Source organism: Triturus cristatus, chromosome 11 (genome assembly GCF_964204655.1).
Source record: "Triturus cristatus chromosome 11, aTriCri1.1, whole genome shotgun sequence".
Lineage (NCBI taxonomy): Eukaryota > Metazoa > Chordata > Amphibia > Caudata > Salamandridae > Triturus > Triturus cristatus.
The window spans coordinates 561,251,901-561,275,510 of NC_140594.1; the positions used below are offsets into that span (position 1 = coordinate 561,251,901).

General features: G+C 47.9%; 1 protein-coding gene across 1 annotated transcript in view; it reads right to left on the reverse strand.

Moving 5' to 3' along the window:
• U2SURP (U2 snRNP associated SURP domain containing) overlaps nucleotides 1-23,610 on the reverse strand; it is a 776,636-nt gene that overhangs the window by 319,401 nt on the left and 433,625 nt on the right. The window contains exon 21 of the mRNA XM_085633584.1: nucleotides 17,287-17,382. Coding sequence (XP_085489710.1) covers nucleotides 17,287-17,382 — 96 coding nt within the window. The remainder of the gene's footprint in view (nucleotides 1-17,286; nucleotides 17,383-23,610) is intronic.

Genomic DNA, 23,610 nt, shown 5'->3' on the forward strand with positions numbered 1-23,610 from the left:
AAGAGAGCGCCGCCTTGAAAGCTCCAGCGGGCAAAACTGCTGACACTGCATGTTGTTTACGGTCAGATCTAACCAAGGCTCTCCTCACTGTTCAAAGACCTTGCGCTACTTCCGGATCTGGATGCCACTCGTGAGCCGCTAGGCATCGAAGGCTGAGTTAGTCTCCCCTGGCGTTCTGAGAACCTGCCAGGTGTTGAACCACCAGGAATAAGTCTCGCTGTTCCAGCCCCGTCTAGAGACGCAGGGCCTTTTCATAAGACGCCCATGACCCCACTCCACCCTGTTTGTTGCAGTACCACATAGCAGTAGTGTTTTCCATGAACACTTGAACCAGCCTTCACCCTGATGGAGGGTAGAAAGGCTTTCAATGCCAATTGGATCACTCTGAGCTCCAGCATGTTGATGTTGAGTCCGAAATCTGCAGGAGACCAGAGTCTTCTGATCTCAACTTCCCCGGATGGCCGCTCTATTACAGAAGTGACGCATCTGTCACTACTGCGAGATCTGGTTGGGGAAGGGGGAGGAATCTACCTCTGACCCAATTGTGATTCTTTAGCAAACACTGCAGGTCTTGTGCTGGGCCCTGAGAGATATAGACCATGTCGGGGAGATACCCCTGATGCTGCGCCTACTGGAACTTCAGGTCCCACTGCAGAGCTTGCATATGTCATCTAGCATGCGTTGCTAGCAGGATGCAGGAGGCCATGAGGCCCAGCAGCCTCAGTCATTCTCAGCAAAATCCAAGATAGAGACTTAAAAATAGGTGGTATATCCTGAATATCTTGGACTTGCCAGGATTGGCTTGAAACTGCACTGTGTCCAGAACATCTCTGATGAAAGGGAGCGTCAGACAGGGAGTCAGGTTTGACTTTGCCATGTTGATAGTGAACTCCAGCGAATGCAGGAGGTCTGCCGTAGTCTGAAGGTGGGAGACGACCGCCTGTGGCAAGCACACCTTCAACAGCCAGTCTTCAAGATAGAGAAAGACTGGCATCCCTGATCTCCACAGATGAGCTGCAAACACCACCATCATCTTGGTGAACACCAGAGGGATGCTGGTAAGACGAAAAGGGAGTACCGTGAACTGAAGTGCTCGTGGCCCACAGTGAATTGCAGGTAATGCCTGTGAGCAGACAGGATGGGGATGTGAAAATACGCATCCTGCAAGCCCAAAGCTACCATCCAATTTCCAGGGTCCAGGGCAGACAAATCATGAGCCAACGTGATCATCTTCAACTCCTCTTTTTTAGGAAGTAGTTGAAAGCTTGGAGGTCTAGGATAGGACAGATGCCCATGTCTTTTTTCAGGACCCGAAAGTAGCGGGAATAGAAACCACAGCCTCCTTGTAGCAACGGAACCCTCTCTATGGCTCCCTTGGCCAAGGGAGCCATGACTTCCTCCTGGAGCACAAGTACAGACTAGATAGGGGGAGGATGGAGGGAGGAGTGGACTCGAAGTGGAGGAAGTAGCCCCTTTGGATAACCTGGAGAACTCATCAGTCCGAAGTGATGTTTTGCCAGTGGTGCGGGTGATGGCGTGGCCTGCCACCAACTAAATGCCCATGGGCTGGAAGGGCAAGACTAGGAAGGTTTGTTGGCAGAAGCCATTAAAGAGAATGTCCACGAGCAAAGCCTGGAAATCCCCAGAAAAGCCAGATGTTCTCAGCCAGATATGGCGTCTGATGGCCACCGCCGAGCAAATCGTTCTGCCCAGCGAGACGGTCGTGTCTAAGCCACATCGAATGGCAACTTTGTTGCATGCCTAAGTCTGTTATGGCTTGGGAGAGGATGGTCCGTGCTTCCTCCGGGACCTGTGGCAGCACTTGCAAAACAGTTTCCCACAAAAGGTCCAGATGTATGGCCAGATCTAGTAGAGGACATTGGAGTTGTGGTCGGAGCTGCCGGCGTGGAAGCCAAACAAGCCTGCGTGGGGCCTAAAGACGTCCCGGAGGGGCCACACCACTCAAAAAAATGAGGTACTTGAACTCATAAAATTCTTTAACATTGAGCTGGAGTCACTCATGGAAAGGTGGGGAGGCGCATGTTCCGGAGAATGAGGCTTTGGACGCGGAGGCTCCCCCATCCCGTTGGTCGATGGATGGGGAGAAGTTGAAGCACGTTTCAACTTCTTTTGCCTCTTACCTGAATGTCCTGAAGATTGTGAGTGGGACAAAGACTACTTGGGACTCCTAGAGCGGGTCCGGGACCTTCCTCTCGACCGGGACCGAGACCTGTGAGGAGAAAGGCGTGGCATCGCCTGCTGGGCCGCAAGCAGCTTTAGGGACCACTCACTTAAAGCCTTCGGAGCCATGGCCCGGCAGATGGAGCACGAATTGGAGACGTGGTCGCACTCTAAACACCACAAGCAAACTAATTGCAGTTCCGTCACCGACATGGAACCGTGATCGATACCGTACAGTTTGAAACCTGAAGTCTTCCTGCACCATAGAAAAAATGGGGTATACAAAAAGTTTTTTAAATCCTGTCAAAAGTGACAGAGGGTATCTCGATTTATGGATCAGCGTTTGACTAAACGGACGTCAACATGCCGAGGTAGTGCCTATGTAGGTGACGAGGAAGTCAATTCCGGCACGGAAAATGCAGGCGATGTCACACGGAACGGACCGACGCCACGTACCAGTGAGCAGGGGTATTGCTTGAAGAAAAATCTTCCGGATCCAGTCTGATGCCTGGGATATTCAAATGTAAGGAATATGCGGCTAGATGTCTCTTTCAGATATATTTGCTTTAGAAATGTAGGGTTTGGCGAAGGCTACAAAAAGTTGATTGGACTTCCCAAATATCTTAGTGCTATCAATATTGTACATAAGCGCCGTCTTAACATCTGCCGTGTGAAGTGCCATTTCCACGACAGACTCTGGTAGTGGGAAGAAGAGTAGCTCAAAGGTCTGGTTCAAGTAAAAGGTGAGACCACTTTTTGCAGAAATTTGTGTTTGGCGTGAATAACAGCCCTATCTTGATCAACCTGGATAAAAGGTTCCTGTATTGTAAGTACCTGAAGCTCACTAATTCGTCTGAGGGAGTTGACTGCAACTAGGAAGCCCATGTTCCAAGGCATGAACTGTAGGTAACATGAGTGTAGGGGCTCAAAGGGAGGGCCCCAGAAGTCATGTGAGGACCAAATTCAGTTTTCAATCAGAGACAGGGGGCACTATTGGAAGTATTAGCCTTTGAAGACCCTCCAAAAAGGTCTTAATGAATGGGACCTTGAAAAGAGAAGTTTTAGCTGTTGTGTTATTGCAGTTAAGAGTAAGTGTATAGAAGTGTATGCAAAGCCTAACATGCATAGGTGTAGGAGGTAACAGACAATCTCTTGAAAGAAATCTTAAAAGGGTCTGTTTGGAACTACAGTAGTGCATGAATCTCTTCCATTTGAATGTGTAACAGTCATGAGTGGTGGGGTGCCTTGCCTCAAGCAAAAAACCTATGCATGCCTTTGGCAGTTTAAGACAGTTGAACTCTAAGAACTAAGGTGGCAGACTCTGAGATTTAGCCGTCTAAGCATCCCACAATGCTGATTCAAGTCAGTGGGAATATCTCATGGAGAGCAATGGATATCAGGGTGGTCTTGCCCAGGCTGGAGCAACTAGAATGAGGGCCGTGAAAACCTGCCTCATCTTTTCACTATGCTTGGAATGGATGAGTGGGAGAGGAGAAAACTCTAGGTAAATATCGTGGACCCGTTCATCCACAGTGCGTTGACTGAGGGTGTGTATACCTCGAAGGCAAAGACTTGGGATTTTGCATTTCTGGGAGCAGAAAAACAACAATGGTTAGGGTACCTCACTGATTAAAGTGCTTTTACAGGTCTGGGGTGTCTAGTTCCCACTTGTGAACTTGTTGATGAGCACTGCTTAGCAAGTCCACAAAGCCATTCTCCATTCCCAGTAGTGCTTTGCTGTGAGATTTAAAAAAAGAAGAAAAAAAACACTTTGTACATGGTTACTCCCATTTTGGGGTGAAATGCATTGCTTTATTTTTTTTTTTTTTACAACTTTTGCCTTGTGCCCAGTGTATGTGTCCTATTCCCTAAAGCATGTACAAATTGGCAATCCTTGATTGCCTTACTGAACTTTCTAATAAGATAATAGAATTTTGTGTAGAAAATGTAATTATAGCGTAGAAAGTTAAAATGTCACCTGTGAACTGCAGCACTTATTCGGCTATCCACTAGCATCATAAAGAAAACACGGCTTCAGGAAAACCACTGCTGCCTGTTTACTGCAGTTTACACTTGCTGCCTAACCGGTCAATAAAAGCCTTTTAACGATTAAACTCACTTTTAAAAAAGTGCATTTTACAAATGGAACATGTAGTCATTTATCCCCTTAAGTGCCAAGGATAGAACGGTTCTGTACTCGCCTGTGGCACTCGTGTGCCAAGGATGGAACTACCCCATCCTGGCATCCACCCAAGAGGGGGCACTGGCCCCTCCGTGGGCCACCCATCTATGACCCGCACCGGAAATTCCACCCGGCCCCCGCTCACCACATCTGAGCGTGTCAGCGCACATGTGCGCACTGACTTCATCAAAAACATATCAGGATGCGCTTGAAGCTATTTGAAATTACGTATAAAGACAGGTACAATATATGATAAATCAATGTCAAGTACATGGAAAAAGGGAGACCAAAAGAACTTAAGGAAGAACCAAAGCCTTGGTCAGTGTACTTGGAGAGAAAACAGTAGTTAATCAGCACTACGTTACATTACACTATTTAAATGGTAACCCAAGGTACACTGTGCACAATAGTGCTCGTGAAGAAGTAAATGGCGCAAAGTGACAAGTGTAATAAGGGAAAAGAACAGCGAGCAACGGCGCAAAGGATAACAAATGGTTACAAAAACAGTAGGTATGACTTTTTCCAAGGTTTTCAGAATTTTTTTGTTTTTTGGAACCAAGAAGCTGCCTAGACGAACGCTGAATGGTCGACGGCATTTCGACCCGGACGAATAAGGGTCCTCATCAGGACTTAGTTACTTTGCGTTGAAAAGTGCTGTACAAGAGATAAAGGGAGGGTATTAGCCAAGCGGGAGGATAGGGGAGGGGTGAAAGGGAGGGAGGGTGGTGATTACCTGGGAGGGGTCACAAGTGACAATCAGAAGAGGATGGTGTCCAGAGAAGATCTGTCTAAATTGAAGGAAAGGGACTAGTGAGGATAGAGGAGAGGCAATTGCTTCGGTAAAGGGCGACAACATGCATGTGAAGTTTACCGGATCAAGGTACGCTATGCACGAAGTAGCCATAGCTACCCAGGGTTGAGCTTAAAGTTATGCAAACGTGTCTGACTGGACCCAATACATTTTTTGCAAGTGTACCCCACTGTAAGGCCACTCCGTCATGCCATATAATATACCCAAATCCTCACTGAATTCGGCTTGCGCACCAGAACCACTGAGCTGGCCCATGGACTACAAGAAGAGTCTATCACACTCCGCTTTACCTGGTCAGACAGTCTATATCTTGCTCTTTACAGGAAAACTGTCACATCATGGGTACAACCATGTAGTTGGACGTGGGTTCAGAGAAAACAGTTGCACAATCTGCCTCAATAACAGATAGCAGTCTCTTTGGTGCAGGTACGTTAAGGGGGAGGAGAGTACTCCTTCCACACTTCCTTTGTGGCCTTTAGAGGACAAGGGGCCAGAGAGAGGTTCACTCCTCTTCCTCCCCTCCATCTGTCACCATCAACATGCTGATGTTTGCCCTGTTGTGGTGCAACATGAGCCTCTTCACATGGATGCCCCTGTGATGGTTCTTGTGGGAACTCAAGACCACCAAGTAGGTGATTTCCCCCTTCTTCTGTATGATGGAGATTGACCCAGTTACTTATCTTGCAGTGCTCTGGATGCAACAGGATTCAAGAACTGCACCAACTACTCTGGCTGGTACTCAACCATGGAGGACTTCTTGTTATACCAGTGCTTCACAAGCTCCTGGCTGGCCACCAAATTTGTATTCGCCTTAATGTACCCAGTCATTTTGGAGCGAAGGTCAAGGGCATAATTCACTATGTCCTGCTTTGGTTTCTTAAAGGGTTTCTCCTAACTCTCGCTTACCAAGCTTAGTGGACCCCTTACACGGTGTCTAAAGAGTAACGCAAAGGGACTAAAGCCAACTCCTTTTTTGGGGGGTCTCCCTGTAGGTGAATAGCAGGCATGGGAGAAGGCCATCCCCAGGATCATGCCTTTCATTGTGATGTTGAATCTTTCAACTAGACCATTACCTTGGGGATGGCAGAGAGTGGTGAACGTGTAGGCCATACCACATACATTCCACATAGCCTTGAGATAGATGGACATAAAATGGGTGCCTCTTTCTGAGATCACCTCCGTAGGGAACCCAACACTGGTGAAGATTTCAAGGAGGGTTATAGACACTGTAGTGACTGCCCTAAAAGGAATAGCCTCTCAGTACCTGGTGGCATGGTACACTACCATCAGGATAAATATATTCCCTGAGGCTGTTAAGGGAGGGTGTTAGAAATGGGGGTCTCTGGTTGGCAGAGGTAGGTACACCTTTGTCCAAATAGGGACCCTTGCTTTAGTCAGGGAAAGGGGGATACACTCCTAAAAACTCCTACTCACCCTCTTGGTAGCTTGGCACGAGCAGACAGGCTTATCTCAGAGGCAGTAAGTAAAGCATTTGTGAACACATACAGTAGTACAGTGAAAACACTACAAATGGACACCACACTAGTTTAGAAAAAGTAGCAATTTTTATCTAAACTTCAAACAAGACCAAACAACAAACATCTACAATACAGTATTAAAAATATCCTTAAAAATAGGTTATTCACTTAAATAAAGCTTGCAACAACAAATAAATCCACTTTGAGTTATACCACGTCGTGACAGAGAGAAATCCCAAAGTACGGTGCCGACTGTGAGGTGACCGGCATAGGGCCCACAAAGAACAGTGCCGTGGAAAGATGAATGCAAAGAGTTCACGCGTCGGGGAGGTGCGGCTTTGTTGGCACTGCGCGGCGTCGACTCCTTACGACCCCAGGGGAGGTGCAGCCTCTGTTCCTTACTGTAGCGCAGGGGAGGCGAGACAGCGGTTATTTACTGCGTTGGGGAGATGACATCACGATGGCGCCGAAACCACAGTTCTTTACGATGGCGCGATGTCGATGGATATGGAAAGCCACCCACGTTGAGGGTAGGCTCTGTGATGTTGGAAGTCTGCTTCGGAGTCGATGCGGCACAGCAGCAAGCGTCGGGCCCACGTCGCAAGTCGGAGTGGCGCTCACGGCTTCGGGCAGGTTGCAGCTTCGCTCGCTGGCGTCTATGTGGCACGGCGGCAGGTCTACTTCGCAAGTCGGAGCAGCGCTCCCGGCTTTGGTGCAGATTATGGCGTCGCTCGCCGGGGTCTGTGTTGTAATTTCCTTCTGTGGCAGCTTAAACATCAGTTCTAGATGCAGACAGACAGAAGGGGTGAAGTCTTTGTGTTCCTGAGACTTCAGAACAGGAGGCAAGCTCAGTTTCAAGCCATTGGAGATCTTTTCTTCAAGTAGGTGACAAAGCAAAACAGCAAAGTCCTTCTTCTCCTTTCCTTGACAGCAAGCAGCAACTGCAGGCCAACCCCAGGCAGCAAACAGGCACAGAGGCAGTATTCTTCTTCAGCTTATCCGGCTCTTCTCCTTGGCAAAGGTTTCCTCTTGATTTCCCAGAAGTGATCTAAAGATCTGGGCCCCAATATTTATACTACAAAAACCTTCATTCTCTAAAGGCAGAGAGTGTCTGTACCCAGCCAAAACCAGTTCTGTCCTCACTGGTGCAGCTACCTGGCAGGAGGTGGAGACAGCATTGTTGAACGCAGACCAGGCCCGTTCAGGTGAAAAAGAAATCTCCTTCCCCCTACTCTGAATGCAACCCAGGTCTATTCAGCCCAGCCCTGACTCATCAGACTTCTGGAGCCACAGCCCTCTCCAGCTCCCTGTCATCCAAAAGCCAGATATGCAATACACAAACCTAGCAGAGCAAATTGGATAGTTAGGCAAGAAAATACCTACTTTCTAAAAGTGGTATTTTCAAACACAGAATGCACAAATCACCCTCACTAAAAGATACATTTTAACATTCTGAGCTCAGGCATACTAAACTTTATTTTCCTATCTTGTTCCCCGGGTCAGTTATGTTTATAAGATGTTATAAACAAACTTTCCATTCTGTCTTAAGGGAATAGATAGACTTGCAATAGTGAAAAACGAAAATGGCAGTATTTCACTATCAGGACATGCCACACACATCAGGGCATGTCCTACCTTTCACATACAATGCACCCTGCCCACAGGGGTACCTTGGGCCTACCTTAGGGGTGACTAACATGCAGAAAAGGAAAGGTTTGGGGACTGGCAAGTGTGTGCACTTGCCAAGTCGACATGGCAGTCCCAGACTGCACACAGGCTCTGCAATGGCAGGCCTGAGTCAGATTTTACAAGCTGCTTCTGTGGGTGGCACATTCAGTGCTGCAAGCCCACCAGCAGCATTTGATTTACAGGCCCAGGGCACACATAGTGCACTGCACAAGGGTCTGACAAGTAAATCAAATAAGCCAATCATGGAATCACTAATCCATTACACAATTTACAAAGAGAGCATATGCACTTTAGCACTGATCAGCAGTGGTAAAGTGCCCAGTATCATAAATCCACCAACAGGTCAGAAAAAATACAGGAGGAAGGCAAAAAGTTCCTGGATGACCCTGCAAAAAGTGCCAAGTCCAACAGAGGGGGTCTAGGTATCAATAATGCTAAACACCACCCTCTCAAAGGGAATCCCCATCACAGGAGGTGGAATCAATGGAGCCTTTGGCTTGACCCCGGCCTTACCACTGGCTTGGCAGGTGACACAGGAGTGATAAAACTCCTTGAAACGTCTCAGACACCTAGGGCCAGAAGAAGTGGTTAACCAGCCTCTCCCATGTCTTGTTCTGCCCCTGGTGTCCAACTAAGGGGATCTCATTGGACAGGTTAAGGAGGACCTCATTGTACTGCTGACAGACCACCAATCTCCTGGTAGCCCCGGGTTTGGGGTCCCTTGCCTCACTGTACAGGAGCCTTTCCTCCCAATATACCTTTTGGGTACCACTAGAATCCCCTTACTACTGTCTGACAGATAACAGTTGCAGGTCCTTTAGAGCGGGGCATGTCCTTTGTCCTCGACTAAGGTCCTCTCTGGAGGGGCCTCTTTCTCCCTGGAGCTCTGCCAAGTATGACAAGTCTCTTAAGACAGAGGTGTCCTCTTCAGGTGCCAGGCCTTCCCACAGAGGACGACAGGGCTCCTTTTGGTCCTGTGGACATTTGGAAGATGGATTTCCGGCCTTCTTGTCCCTTCTCTTGGCTCTTGGAGGTGTGGCCATTGTTTCAGGCTCCAGTACACCTTAACTCTTTGGAAGACCCAGCATTCTTTCAACTTTTGCCCAAGCAGAGATTTCCAGATCACTGCCCAGCAGACACTCTACTGGGGTGGCAAAGGACACAGCTATTGTCTTCATGCTAGTAACTCTTCCCAACTCAAAGTCAAAGCCAACAAGTGTGACATTGCCAGCATTGAGAATTGCATGCACTTCCTCTGGTAGGATCTGGTCTTGGGGAAACAATTTGGTCATCACCATGATTACACTGCATCCCTCAGAGCCTTCACCTCCACCCCATTGGTTTTTGGTCACTTGTGATATTTCTCCATACTTGAAGGCCAGTGAGGAAAAGGCTCACTGTTCTCTTAACCCATGGACACTAAGGTGGCCTCTGTGTACCTGTTGGGATCTCTAGGGGCAATCTCCCACCCCATGATTCCACTAGCCAGCTCTCTAGAATAGTCAGGGTGGGCGCCTTCTTTGTGCACACCGAATCTACCCTTTTGTGTCCTGGAAAGTAGCAGTCAAAACACACCCCAGCCTTTGAGGGGTCAAACTTCTTTCCCAGGCTTCCCTTACCCTCGGATTTGGGTGTCGCTCTGGGATTTCCCCCAGGCATATTCTAGTGACTCACTGGGGCTATCCTTTTCATCTTTACCCCCTCTTTCCCCTGAAGGGGGCCTGACTACTGTTCTTCTGTTCACCTCCCAGGGACTACGTGGAGCTCCTAGTACAAACCCACTCCAGAGCTGCCATGCCCAATTACCTGGGACTAGACAGCTTAGAGTCCACCAGATGCTGGTGAAACTTCTCTGAGTGAATCTATTAAAATGTGTTCATTGGCAAACAAATTGCAGAGCCCTTCAAATGTGTCTACTTTGTTGCCTTTACCCCAACCATCTAGTGCCATAACTTAAGTGTCAACTACGTCAACCAATGTCTGCGAAGTCCACTTCAATGTCCCAAGCTTCTGCCTATAGTCTTCAGGGGTCAAACCAAAGAGCTCAACCAGTGTGGCCTCCTATGTTATGTGGGCAGGACTCTGCTATATCATCCTCTGGTACGAGTAGTCTTCCCCTACCAAATACTGGTACTTACTCCCATAATGGTGTTCCCTAGTGTTGTGTACCCACCTTCCTCATTTTTAGAGTTCGCTCGTATGAGCCCAGCCACTTGTCTATGTAATCTCCCTGGACATAACTAAGGACAATCCCTTTAGGCAATCGGACATCAGGGATACCAGTGTCAGCACCTCCAGTTACACCTTTGCTGCCAATATCTTCCCTAGGCTCTATGACCAGCTTTGCCCTACTCACTTCCAGGGCCAGTCTTTTCTCAGCCAGGGCAACAGCTCTCTCCTCCAGGTCCAGGGCAGTCATGCTCTTTTGCAGGGGCCTCTGGCTAGTGATGGATCCTGCTGGCTGTTGGCTCTGGTGACCATCCTTGGCCCAGTGGAAGGGGGTAGGTTCCCACCTGCTCCTCTGGCTCCATCCAGGATGTGGCTGTTATCCTTCACATCATCTTCCCCACTACCTAGAAGCAACTCATTTTCCAGGAGTGTAGGGACCCTGTGAACCTCCTCCAAGCTCTGAGGCACTTGATCATTTAATTTTTCCTGGCTTTGGCCCCCATGCTGATCTTCTCGTCAACACAAAAGGCCCAATCGCTCTTGAATGAGGGCAGGTTAGCCACGTCGAGCTCCAAGTTTCCTGGCTGAAAAAGTAGACTTGAAACTTTTCAAAAACTTTCTGAAGATTTTCCGAAACTTTGACTCAACTTTTTACAATTTTTCTCAACTCTTGAAATGTTTTAAAAGTCCTTTTGGAAACAAATCCTTTGAAGTCAACACAACTCTACCACTGCTTAGGAGGCATGAAAATCCTTTTTCCAAGGTGTTCACTATGAGAGATTCGGAGTTCTCTCAAAACTTAAAACGACCGTAAGCTACTGCTAAACACAAGTTCTGGATTGGACTGTGAGGCACACATATGACGAAATGTGGTGTGTTATATGGTGTGGTTGTGTGACCTCACTGTGTATTACATATACCAGATATAGATTTAACATGTTACAGTAAAAATGCACTTTTTACTCAACTGCATGCAACCATTGGCAAATTTGACACTAAAAGTTTTTGATCAAAAACGTTTGGCTAGTTGTAATGTGGTCAATTAGAGTTACTATGGATGACCAACTCCGACAGGTAGCCAGTCAGGGGAAGCCAGTCAGCGGAACCCAGTTAGGCACCTAGAAACAGTTACCTCTGCAGGTGAAACAGTCTTCATTTAGATCCAGGCACTTCTTTCTTTACCGTAGGTTTTTATTAAGGTGGTCTTGATGCAAGGGATTCAGGAAACTAAAGATGCTCAAGGAAGCTGTGGACGAGATAATGTGGATTGTGGGGGGAATGGGGGGTGGGGGGGGGGGGGGGGTCTTCCTTCGACTTCTTTTTGGTCCACGAAGGGGCTGAGGCAGTCCTGGCCACAAAGTTGACATCTCTCAAAGTCTCTCAGTCCTGGCAGAAATCCTGTTGTCACTGGACTATCAGACACCCAGTAACCCGGCCAAAGCAAAATCCTTTCCTGGGCAATAACTGAACTTCAAGACAACCAAGCTACACTCCTACGTCGCTCCCAGGTCCAGCGGACTTGGGAGCAATTTTGAGCATTGAGTTCTGGTCTCTGGCGCTGCATGGCGGCGGTTGGTAGTGGTCTGAAGATTCTGGACTACCAACTTGCCCCAGCAGGATTCTTCAGCTGTTGTGGCCCGTGATGTGAACAGGTCAGCCAACTGACCCTGGGAGTCTCTTGTTTCAGGCTGGGCTCTGCAGAGGACTTCTCACGAGCAGGACAAAGCAGGCACAATCACTTCTCCTTTGCTAGCCACCAGGTTCAGTCCATGCCTGTGAAATATTTGCCGGTTCCACGGTGCAGCAGGGCAGTCCTTATTTGGTTACTCTTCCAGTCCAGTTGATATATGGAATCGGGATGCCAATGGTGCCTTTATTATGTCCAGAAAATGCTCTCACTGTAGGATGCAATTGGTAGCCAATGGGCTACTGGATTCCTGCCCTCCTGATGACCATTTCCTATGAAGTGTTTATCACAAGATGCACCCTTCTGCGCACTTTCAACATGGCAGAACCCCTCTCTCTGCAACACTCTCTCAGCCACCTAGCTCAACCCACAGGTGTGGCTACCAAGGGGGCTACAAGCCCTTGAGAAACCGGATAGGCAACTGGTTTCCACTTCCCTGTAAAGAGTGCCAGATGGTTTACCTAGACAATGGAGCAGTACGTCTCCCGAGTTTTATCCATTTGGCCTTCAAAGGTAGCTTCTCCTATGACACTCGCCTTTTGGGGCCAACACCCAAATGACTTTCTGCAGGAGGGAGGTAACACCTCTCTCCAGTGCAGGCTTCCACTGTCTTCTTTTCTGGGAGTCTTTAGCACGTCTCCCCAGGAGGTCAAAAAGCTGCCTTCGGGACAGGCTCCTTGTGCAACTGGTCAGGGCACAGGAGATTAAAGGCAACAAAGTGACTCATTTGCTAAAGATGAACTGTTGCATTCATTTCGACAAAATAATCTAGTCAGGCTTAATGTAATGAGTTTTTTGATACCTTTGAGTATCAACTTCGGTCGCATCATTTAGCAGTTAGTTCAGCTAAGGGTTCAGTATGTAAACCTGCACTCACCAATAGGGCGACCAAGTTCTTCGACAGTAAAAACACCAATTTTGCGTTTTTACTGTCAGAACATGTAAAATACTCGTTTTGATTGCAAAATATGCTGCACCCTGCCTTAGTGTAAACCTATGGAATGTTTGGATCCAAATTGCACACCAGAAAGGACCACAATACTTTTTATACAAATAAGATTTCTAGTGGCACAAGTTCAATACACAATTCAACATATACCGAGACGGCATTGTCAATCCACAAGCTCGTGAGGTTTATTTCACAATTATTCTCATATTTTTGAAAAGCCAATACATACATTCACACCATGTCATTTTAAAGAACACAATTTAAACGGTTTGACATTACATACACAAACAATTACAAATTGTGTGACACTACATGAACTCAAAAAAATGAATGACCGCTTTGTAATTTTCATTTTTACAGGCAACCATTCGGCCCTTGACTCTCCATCTCCCCATTCAAGTCATAAGGGAAGAGCAGATCCTACATAAGGTACATCTTTAAGCACTGCAGGGTGGTATGGTGGTAATTTAATGATACAGATAGGGGTTACTAACCAACACCTTCCCCACCATTTTTGTTTTCTTTGCAAATAGATACCACCAAGTCCAGTTCCTGACGAAAACCCCAAAATGAATGTGGGGTTGGAAACGCATTGACCCTGGCATCTGGGACAAGATACCCCTACAAGTGCCCAAGGAGAAAAGTTTATAATTACTCTCCTAGTGTGAACACTTACAAGTTCAAGTCCCAGGGCTGCACACATAGGCAGGAGACTGTTTATTTTTGCTGTCTGTAAATCTCAGATGACATAGCCCCCAGTGTGATCATTTATCAATATAGGATTGGTGATTTATGTTTCGTCCATTTGTTCATTCATTTTTTTGAGTTAATGTAGTGTCAATTCGCAATTGTTTGTAAATATAAATTGATACTTGTATAGCGCACTACTCACCCGCAAGGGTCTCAAGGTGCTTTTACGAATACCGCTGTGGAACCCATCCTGGCTTTCCCTGTGAGGTGTCCACTCCTGGGCACCCCCAAGGTGGAGGCCAGGCATCCTTAGCGTTGTGGGGGCCGTTGTGGAGATTAAGCAAGCTATTGCCCAGAGTGGCAGAGTGGGACTCCATGATTGGAATAGGCACCGAGGCGACAATTGTCAGGTCCGTGGAATTTTGAGCCCAAGACCCGCCGAGGCGGGGAATTGAACCCTGGTCCCGGGCCAGACCTCTGCATCAGGGTCTGCCACTCTAACCATTGAGCCACACTTCTCCACTATTTGTTTGTGTATGTAATGTCAAACCGTTTAAATTGTGTTCTTTAACATGACATGGTGTTAATGAATATATATTGTTTTTTCAAAAATATGAGAATAATTGTGAAATAAACCACACAAGCTCGTGGATTGACCACACCAGCTCGGTATATGTTGAATTGTGTATTGAACTTGTGCCACAAGAAATCTTATTTGCACCTTGCCTTAGAGCACAGTAGACCTTCTATAGGGGTATCTTACACATCCTGAAGGGGGACACTTGGTTTTGCCATTGCTTTAGATGGCAAAGTCGGGCATGGTGGCATAGTGTGCAAAATAATAATGGACTAGGATGCAGACTGAGCGATGGTGGCTGAGGTGAATTTAAGAATTCCGCCCATCACATTTTTATATACATTAGAGTCGCCGTAAATGGGACAGATCTGCCCAGACGTGCTATAATTGGCTGACGAGACCTAACAGCAAGGAGCTCTTCAACGTTCTGAAGGAACTCTCCAACCCCAGCTCCAACGCCAACGACATCCCGCCGTCGCAAGCCCTGTGCAACTCCCTCGCCACCTTCTTCCACCGCAAGATCGCCGACATCCACGATAGCTTTAACCCCCGGACGACCCTAACAAGCCCCAACATGCCAGAACCAACACACCCCACCGACCACGACCCCCTGACAACCTGGGCCAACGTGAGCATCGAAGACACAATCAAGACCATGGGCACAATCCACTCCGGCTCGCCGTCTGAACCGTTTCCACAACACATCTTCAACAAAGCCGGCCGCTCCATCGCACCCCACCTGCGCAACATCATCAACCTCTCATTTGAGACCGTGACCTTCCCTGAAAGCTGGAAACACGCCGAGATCAACGTCCTACTGAAGAAACCCAAGGCGGACCAGAGCAAACTCAAAAACATCCGGCCCATCTCCCTGCTTCCATTCCCAGCTAAGGTCATCGAGAAGATAGTCAACGTCCAGCTCACCCGCTACCTCGAAGACAACAGCATCCTGGACCCCTCCCAGTCAGGATTCCGCAGCAACCACAGCACCGAGACCACCCTCATCGCCGCCACAGACGACGTCAGAATCCTACTGGACAACGGCGAGACGGCAGCCCTCATCCTTCTGGACCTTTCCGCCGCCTTCGACACCGTCTGCCACCGCATATTACTCCACGACGCAGGGACCTGAGACAAGGCCCTGGACTGGACCTCCTCCTTCCTCTCCGGCAGAACACAGAGTCCGCCTCCCCCTGTTCCGATTCGAAGCCTCCAAGATAATCTGCGGCGTCCCGCAGGGATCCTCCCTCAGCCCAACACTGTTCAACATCTACATGGCGCCTCTCGCACGCATCGCCCGACACCACGACCTCAACATAATCTCCTATGCCGACGACATGCAACTGATCCTCTCCCTCACCAAGGACCCGCTCACCGCCAAATCCAACCTCCACCAGGGAATGAAGGCCGTCGCCGACTGGATGGAGGATAGCCGCCTTAAGCTGAACACAGACAAGACGGAGATCCTCATCCTCCAGCCCAACCCCTCAGCATGGGACGACTCCTGGTGGCCCACGTCGCTGGGGACACCCCCCGCACCCACCAACCACGCACACAACCTGGGAGTCATCCTCGACTCGAAACTCACCATGACCAAACAAGTCAACGCTGTCTCCTCCACCTGCTTCAACACCCTCCATATGCTCAGCAAGATCTACAGATGGATCCTGACAGACACAAGGAAAACTGTCACCCAGGCCCTAGTCAGCAGCAGACTCGACTACGGAAACGCCCTCTACGCCGGATCCCCGACCAAGCTCATCAACAGACTGCAAAGAATCCAGAATGCCTCTGCACACCTGATCCTCGACGTCCCGCACCACGACCACATCACCCCCCCACCTGAGAAACCTGCACTGGCTCCCTGTCGACAAAAGCATCTCCTTCGAACTCCTGATCCACGCTCACAAGGCATTCCACAAGACCAGCCCAGCTTATCTCAACAGTCGACTCTCCTTCTACGTACCCAACAGGAAACTCCGCTCCGCAGACCTCTCCCTGGCTACCGTCCCACACATCCGTAGAACCACAGCCGGAGGCAAATCATTCTCCCAACGCGGCGCCAAGACCTGGAACACCCTCCCCCTCATCCTACGACAAACCGAAGACCTTCTAGCCTTCAGGAGGTAACTCAAGACCTGGCTGTTCGACCAGTAGCAACAGCACCCCCCTTCTCCCCACCCTCAGCACATTGAAACCCTTGCGGGTATGTAGTGCGCTTTACAAATTATTGATTGATTGAACTAGGGCGAAACCAGTCCAGCGTTGCTTGTGTTCCGGTTCAATGGAGCAGGGTCAAGACTGATTTGCATATGGCTGGGCACAAAGAGGGGCATGGTTTGCAAAATAAACTGTGATGCAGCCATGAGTGATTACCAGTGGCTGAGATTAATTCAAGTATTCCACCATTCACTTTTTTGCATATTTTAGTGGGAAGCAATAGCAGGGCTTTCATTGTCGGAGGTCACTGTTTGTGAAGCTATTCTTCTGCCACAACTGCGTGATTGTTATTACTGCATGTTATCAAAATACAGGATGAAGAGGTAAAGGGACACTGCAAAGGATTGGGCTTTTAACTTCTAGGTGTATCATTTTTGTGAATGATTAATGCAAGTCAGGAAAATGTTATCTTTCACTTATGAAACTAAATATTACTCATGTCAAAATCCAATAAACAATTTGGAATAAAACAAGTTACAATTACGATAAATCAACACTGCTTACAAACATACAGTTTACAAACATGCAAACAGCCTATTGGTATTCGAAAGCAGAGGAGTTCAAACATTTGTAAATACACTTGTCTGTTAGTTTTTCATAGCATCAACTATTTTTAGTATTACCAGTGTCAACAAGCTAAGGAGCACACTAACCTTGTGATTCCAATTCTGCTTCATCAACTGCTTCCCACTTTGAGGGTGCAACTTTAAAAACAGGCTCATTCTTTTTGGAGTCCTCTGTAATGTCCACTGTAAAATATAAAATTCAAGTAAGCAAGGAAGCACACGCTGGTTATACCATGACATTTTTAAAAATATATTCTCAATTTAATTGTGTTCACTCTAGGTTGCAATTTCAAATGTACATATTGTAGTATTTTGAGATCTCAATAGACCCAAACTGTTACACCCTGCACTCAAGCCACTGGTATCCATCAATTACATGGTGGCCAAGCCCTGGGCAAAGGGAGAACATTCCTTAACTTGGACACAATGTAGGAAACTGGCTCTATATATACTACACCAAAATGAGGTATAGTGTATATAGAGTCCAGGTGACCCCAGAGGTAGGCAGAGGTTAAAGATGGATAGAACCTTACTCTCTATTTGTGGTAGAGTGGTCGAGCAGCAAGGCAGTATCAGGGGACAGTGTTAAGCATTTGATGTACACACTGAGTCAGCAAATGAATTCAAAAACTCAAGAACTGAACTCTAGGCCAATTGTTTTTCTATCAAAAATAAACTGTTATTTTAGAACCAAGCAAGCCTGGCACAGGTAAGCATTAAATACTTTTCAGTAATAAGTTGCTGAATATAGAACAGTTTGAAAACTGCAATAGAAATTGTACTTTGCTTGATTTACAGGGGATGCAGTAGGTTGCAACACTTAGCAAATACAGTACATTGAAATGAATAGGCTTTTTCAGTAAATTACAGGTAAGTTACTTTTTACGTTACTTTTCTAACTCACTACTTGATACCTAGATTCAGCACTGGGACATTTCTAGAAAACAGGTAAGTAAATACGTTTTGGGTATTTGTGCGATTTTTAAAGAATATTTTTAGGTTTCAAAACTCCACACTTAGAAACTTGCACTCTTGTTGCACACTCAGAGGCACTAGGGCGGCCGGGTGCAGAGTGTTGAGGCCCAATGTTATCCAATGGGGGATAGGGGGCTGCTGGCAAGCATGCCACTGGGTTGTGGGAGCAAAGCTCCTAGGATTTAGGTCAGGGCAAATGGGGAAACAAAGTAGCATAAAAGGTTCACCCTCAGTGGCACTGGGGCAGCAGGCAGGGTGCAGAGAGATGTTTCGACGTTGGGCGCCCTCCTGTTTTCTATGGAGAACCTCTGGTTTGCAAAAGCACTGCAGACAGGGAGACGAAGGACTTCAGGGTGCGACCACCACTTGGAGAGGTAAGTTGGGAAGTTAAGGGTTGGTTAAGCACCGTGGGTTTGGGCACACAAGGCCGTGGGGTGTCGGGTGCAGGGGTTCCATTTGGGGTCGGATCTTCTTCTAGCTCCTGGTCGCGGTTAGGGGGCCTTCTGGATTTAGGCTGCAGGCGTCGGCTGGAGGCAGGTCAGGGGTCGCTGGACCTCGGGTCAGGATCGCCGGGGTGACCTCCTCGAGGTGTTTTCTTTTTTTTACCAGGGGCCGACCTGTGGCCAGAGATGTCAATTGGGTTTGGGTTAGTTTTGGGGAAAGAACACAGGCCCTGGGAATCTGATTGACAGGGATCCAGGGCACATCAAGTCCAAAGTGCATCAGTAGCCTGGCAATAGGTGGGTGGGGGGGGGGGGTTACTGCAACAGAAACCCAGCTTCTCACACATAGTAACTCTTTGTTCTCTAACTCTATACTAAGGTCAACTTGAACCTGTTTTAATTCTCCCTTAATGACATCCCTGAGTTTTCCACAAGTCCTTTTTCCACATTCTCCTTTATTCTGCAATGTCTGCCGCCTTATCTGGCAATATGGAATTTTAGCTGGCTAATCTGTGTAAACCTACACTGTGGCCCACCTCAAGGGGTTCTGCCAAGAAAGAAGGGTGTTCACCAAGGTAAGCGTCAAGAAGACAGAGCTTCAGAAAACCTTAAAAGCATGGGGAGCAGCCAAACAGACCAAGGCAGAGGACGTGGGGTCAGAAGCTTGGAAAGAGGAACTAGAGCAGGACCTGTAAGGAGGCCTTGTCATTTTTTTATTTTATTTAAATATCTTTATTGCATTTTAGTCTTTTCTGTTAAATAGGTAATAAGCATCAGCACGTATACCATTTATAACAACAATATTGTTACTATGTCGCCATTTACATCAATCCAATTATTTCAATCTCAGGATTATGACATAGTGCATGTTCCCTTCGCAGGGATTGTCGTCTATTTGTAAAATAGTATGGGAAGTATCTGCCCCTATGTCTTGCCGTCTCATCATCGAGGAGCAAGATATATCTGTCAAGTGCGCCCTTTCCGTACTGCGGTCTACAGTACTTTAGCTCATCTACCTCAGCTCCAACAGTGAAATCATAACACAATTATTTTTTGATCAGGAAGGTGTGTGTGTACTGTAACCTGTTTACCAGTTACGTACGTTTCGTTTCATCTTTTCTTTTTTTCTGCTGTTTTTTTTTCTCTCCCTTTTGCGTTTTCCCCCGTTTTCTTTTTTTTTTATCTACGAATATTAAACCACATCCAATGGAAACTTTAATAAAATCGAAAAGAAAGAAAGAAAGTCATCAAATATTAATGGGAATATGTAGGCAGTGTGTAGAATGCCATCCGAGTTCAGTCAGTTTGTATAACCGTAGTGAATGCGAGTTGCCGTATCTGTCCTATGTGTTGGTGTACGGACACTAGAGTATCTTATGGTAGGAGTCGTGTTCATTAACTGTGAATAGGGAATGCAAGGTCATTGTCCAACCCGACAGCTGCGGCCGAGGTATCCTACAAGCGCAGCGTGCCAACTCCGCTCAAGAGACGTATCAGGTAGTGCCAACCGCTTGTTGCATAGGGGGTGTGCCCAATGTGGCACTAGAGTGTACAAGAGCTTTGAGGGCATCGTCCCAGGGCTGCGCTATGGGGTACTTCCGCAACCCCGCTGTTTCTTCCCTATGTAGGATTGTGCTTTCAGCCTGTGCCCAGACCTCTAAGGACTTTAACAAGTGGTGTGCTGCTGGAGGGTCTGTATGCTTCCACCTCTTTGTAATTAATCGTTTTGCAGTTATGAGGCCTTGGTCATTAAATCTAGAGCTGACCTTGTTAGCTTTGGTTCGTTTATAAAACCCCAGGATGCAGACCTCCCATGTAGCTGGCACTTCCGTGTTGGTGCAATTCGTGAGTGTTTCTGTGACTGTGCGCCAATAGGGTAAAAGCAGGGGGCAGGACCATAACATATGTAGTAAGTCAGCACCTGGGAGGCGGCATCTCGGACATTCGGAGGTGTCGACGTTAAAATATTTATGAATTTTGTCCGGTGAGAGATAAGCCCTGTGCAATATATATGTTTGTATAAGTATAAATCGGGAATTGCGTGGTATATGCGTGGCACTGGCTAGGACACGTTCCCATTCCTTATCGGTCCAGGGATGACGTCTGTCTGCAGTCCAATACGCGCGGAGGCTCTGCAACGGCTTTAACACCTGAGAGAGCAGGGCATGTACCAACCAATGGATTATGTGTGACCCGTCTCCCATTACATGCAAATACTGCATTGACTGATGTGTCGGTGGCTCATTTGCAACGTCCCCCCCAAGCTAGCTGCAGTGTTCGTATAATAGCTGCATGTAGAAGGAACTGTCCCACTGGCAAGCCACTTTCAGCCGTCAAAGTCGCAAAAGGCAGGAGGGCACCATCCGCATACAAGTCTCCTAGCGTCTCTACCCCCGCTTCAGTCCAGGTCGTGAGGGTCACCCCTATTAAAATATTTCTACCTCTGGGCATCCAGATTAGTGGCAGTATTGGGGCATAGGGGACTGTATCTTTCGTGAGCTGAAGGCTCCTTTTGTAACATCTATGCGCTAGTTCAATTTTTATCTGCGTCGGGCGAGGAAGTTTCGCCAGTGGATGAAACAAGCTACAAATCTTCGTCTGTGTCCATATGGACGCCTCGGTAGCCGTGTTTGCCAGGTTCTTGCCACTTGGTGACCCATTGTAGCTGTGCAGCCAAGTAATACAATTCCAAGTGAGGGACTGCCAAGCCTCCGCATTCCGATGGCGCATACAATTTCTGCAATGCTATCCTAGGTCTCCCTGTATTCCAGATTAGGCTTCGGGTCAATCCCTCCAGTTCCCTAAATAATCTTACTGGAACGTAAATCGGAAGGTTGGCGAAATAATACAGCAGCCTCGGCAGCACTATCATTTTGGTTAAGGTAATACGACTTATCACGTTGAGCGGTAGAGTCCTCCAGAAGTGCACCTGGGCCCTTATGAAAGAGATGGCACGCATTAAGTTGCCTTCCAATATATCTGCCGGGGATCTGTAAATGTATATGCCTAGATATCTGAACGTAGTAGGATACCAGGTAAGCGCAGTCCCATTGATAGTTATATCTGTTTCAGCCACATCTTCGTGGAAAGAATAAGCGCCTGATTTAGCCCAGTTTACCTTTAGGCCGGACAACTCCTCGAAACTTCGGAACAGTGCAAAGATGGCTGGCGGTACAGCGTGCAAGTCTCTTATGTACAGTAGCAAGTCATCTGCATATAAAGACACTGTGTGGAGTCCATCATTCAAGGGGATGCCCCAATCTGCTCCGCTCTCACGGAGGAGAACCGCCAAGGGCTCCATAGCAAGGGAAAAGAGCAGCGGAGACAAAGGGCATCCTTGTCTGGTTCCTCGTCGAACCCTAATTGTGTCAGAGATGAGCCTCCCTGTGCGAGCCCGCACTGTGGGGCGTCGATACAATAGTTGTATCAGTTGCAAATATCCGTCCCCTAGCTCATACTTGCGTAGAACCTCCGCGAGATAGGGCCATTCCAACGAATCGAAGGCCTTCTCTAGATCCAACACCAGACAGCCAGATCGTGGCCAATTCTTTGTTGCGTACTTCTGAATTCTAAAAAGTCTCTGAATATTAAGAGAGGTGCGCCTAGCTGGGACAAATCCGTTTTGATCAGTATGTACCAGGGTTGGCACCAATGGGGCTATAGGCTTAGCTAGGGTGGAGGCAAGTATTTTATAGTCTGTGGTAAGGAGGTCTTGTCATGCAGCCTGCTGATGTGGGGTCAACATTCTCCCCCTGACTGGAAGTATGCAGCAGACCAGGCAACCTTGTTTCTTCAAGGAACCTGTCTCCGGAGTAGCCTGAGGACAGGCAGGAGAAGAGAAAGATGAAGCCAGAGCCTGCAAATTGAAATTGGAGAAGAAGCAAGTAATTGCCAAGCTAGAGAAGGAGCAGGTCTTTGCTAACATGGAGACAGAGCAAACTCTAGAGAAGAAAAAGCTGGCCACAGAGGAGAGAAAAATTACCCATGATCTCAGCATGAAAGAGCTGGACATTGGCGAGGTCCAATGCACAGGCGCTCACGGACTGGCTTTCACACTGGGCATTGCTGGATGTGGCGGGTCCTCCATCCAGCGGACCGGGTTTATTCCTACTATTCCACGACACATGTACGGCATGTCGGGCTTGATAGGGTAGTGGGGTCCCAGTCTCTACTACCGTCAATCGAAGCCTTGGAATATTTAGGCCGGACACACTCCGATCATAACCCCTTTCAGATTCACATCAGTTGGGCGGCTGATCGACCCCCTATCCCCACATGGCGACTCCAACCTAGAGCGTTGAAGACCCCGAGTTTACAAATGGTAGGCCTCTTATATAGAAACCCCAAGGTGCGGGTAAGGTTGGGTCCGTACATATCTGAAGCAGTGGCGGTGTGCAGGGGAACTAGGAAGGGGTGCCCACTGTCGCCACTCCTGTTTGCGTTGGTGATTGAACCTCTAGCGGCGGCCCTTCGTGTATTGGTGGGAGAGGGTATACCGCTGGGAGACGCAACACATCAGGTGTCGCTATACGCGGATGACCTGCTGGTTTACGTGAGAGATATCGAGAATATCCCGGCTCAGCTGGCCCTCATTCTGCAGGATTTTGCAGCTATCTCGGGACTACAGGTCAACGCCCGCAAATCCTGTATATATGCGTTCGGAGAGGGGAGGCAGGATCCTGGGTACATGCTTAACGGAACGAGAGTGGCGTGGAAGGAGGACACCTTCCGATACTTGGGAATACAGATATACTGTCAACCACTGGACATCTTTGACGGAAATGTGGGTAGAGCGGTTACTGCTATTAAGTCACAGATGCGTTTCTGGGGCACGTTGCCGCTGACAGCCACGGGCAGGGTGGCATTGTCCAAAATGGTGATCCTTCCCAGACTATAGTACTACTTTGCCAACCTGCCATTATACATACCGGCGGACTTTTTTGCCACGTTCTCTAAACTGCTCCGGGATTTCATATGGGGGGAGTAGCCGACA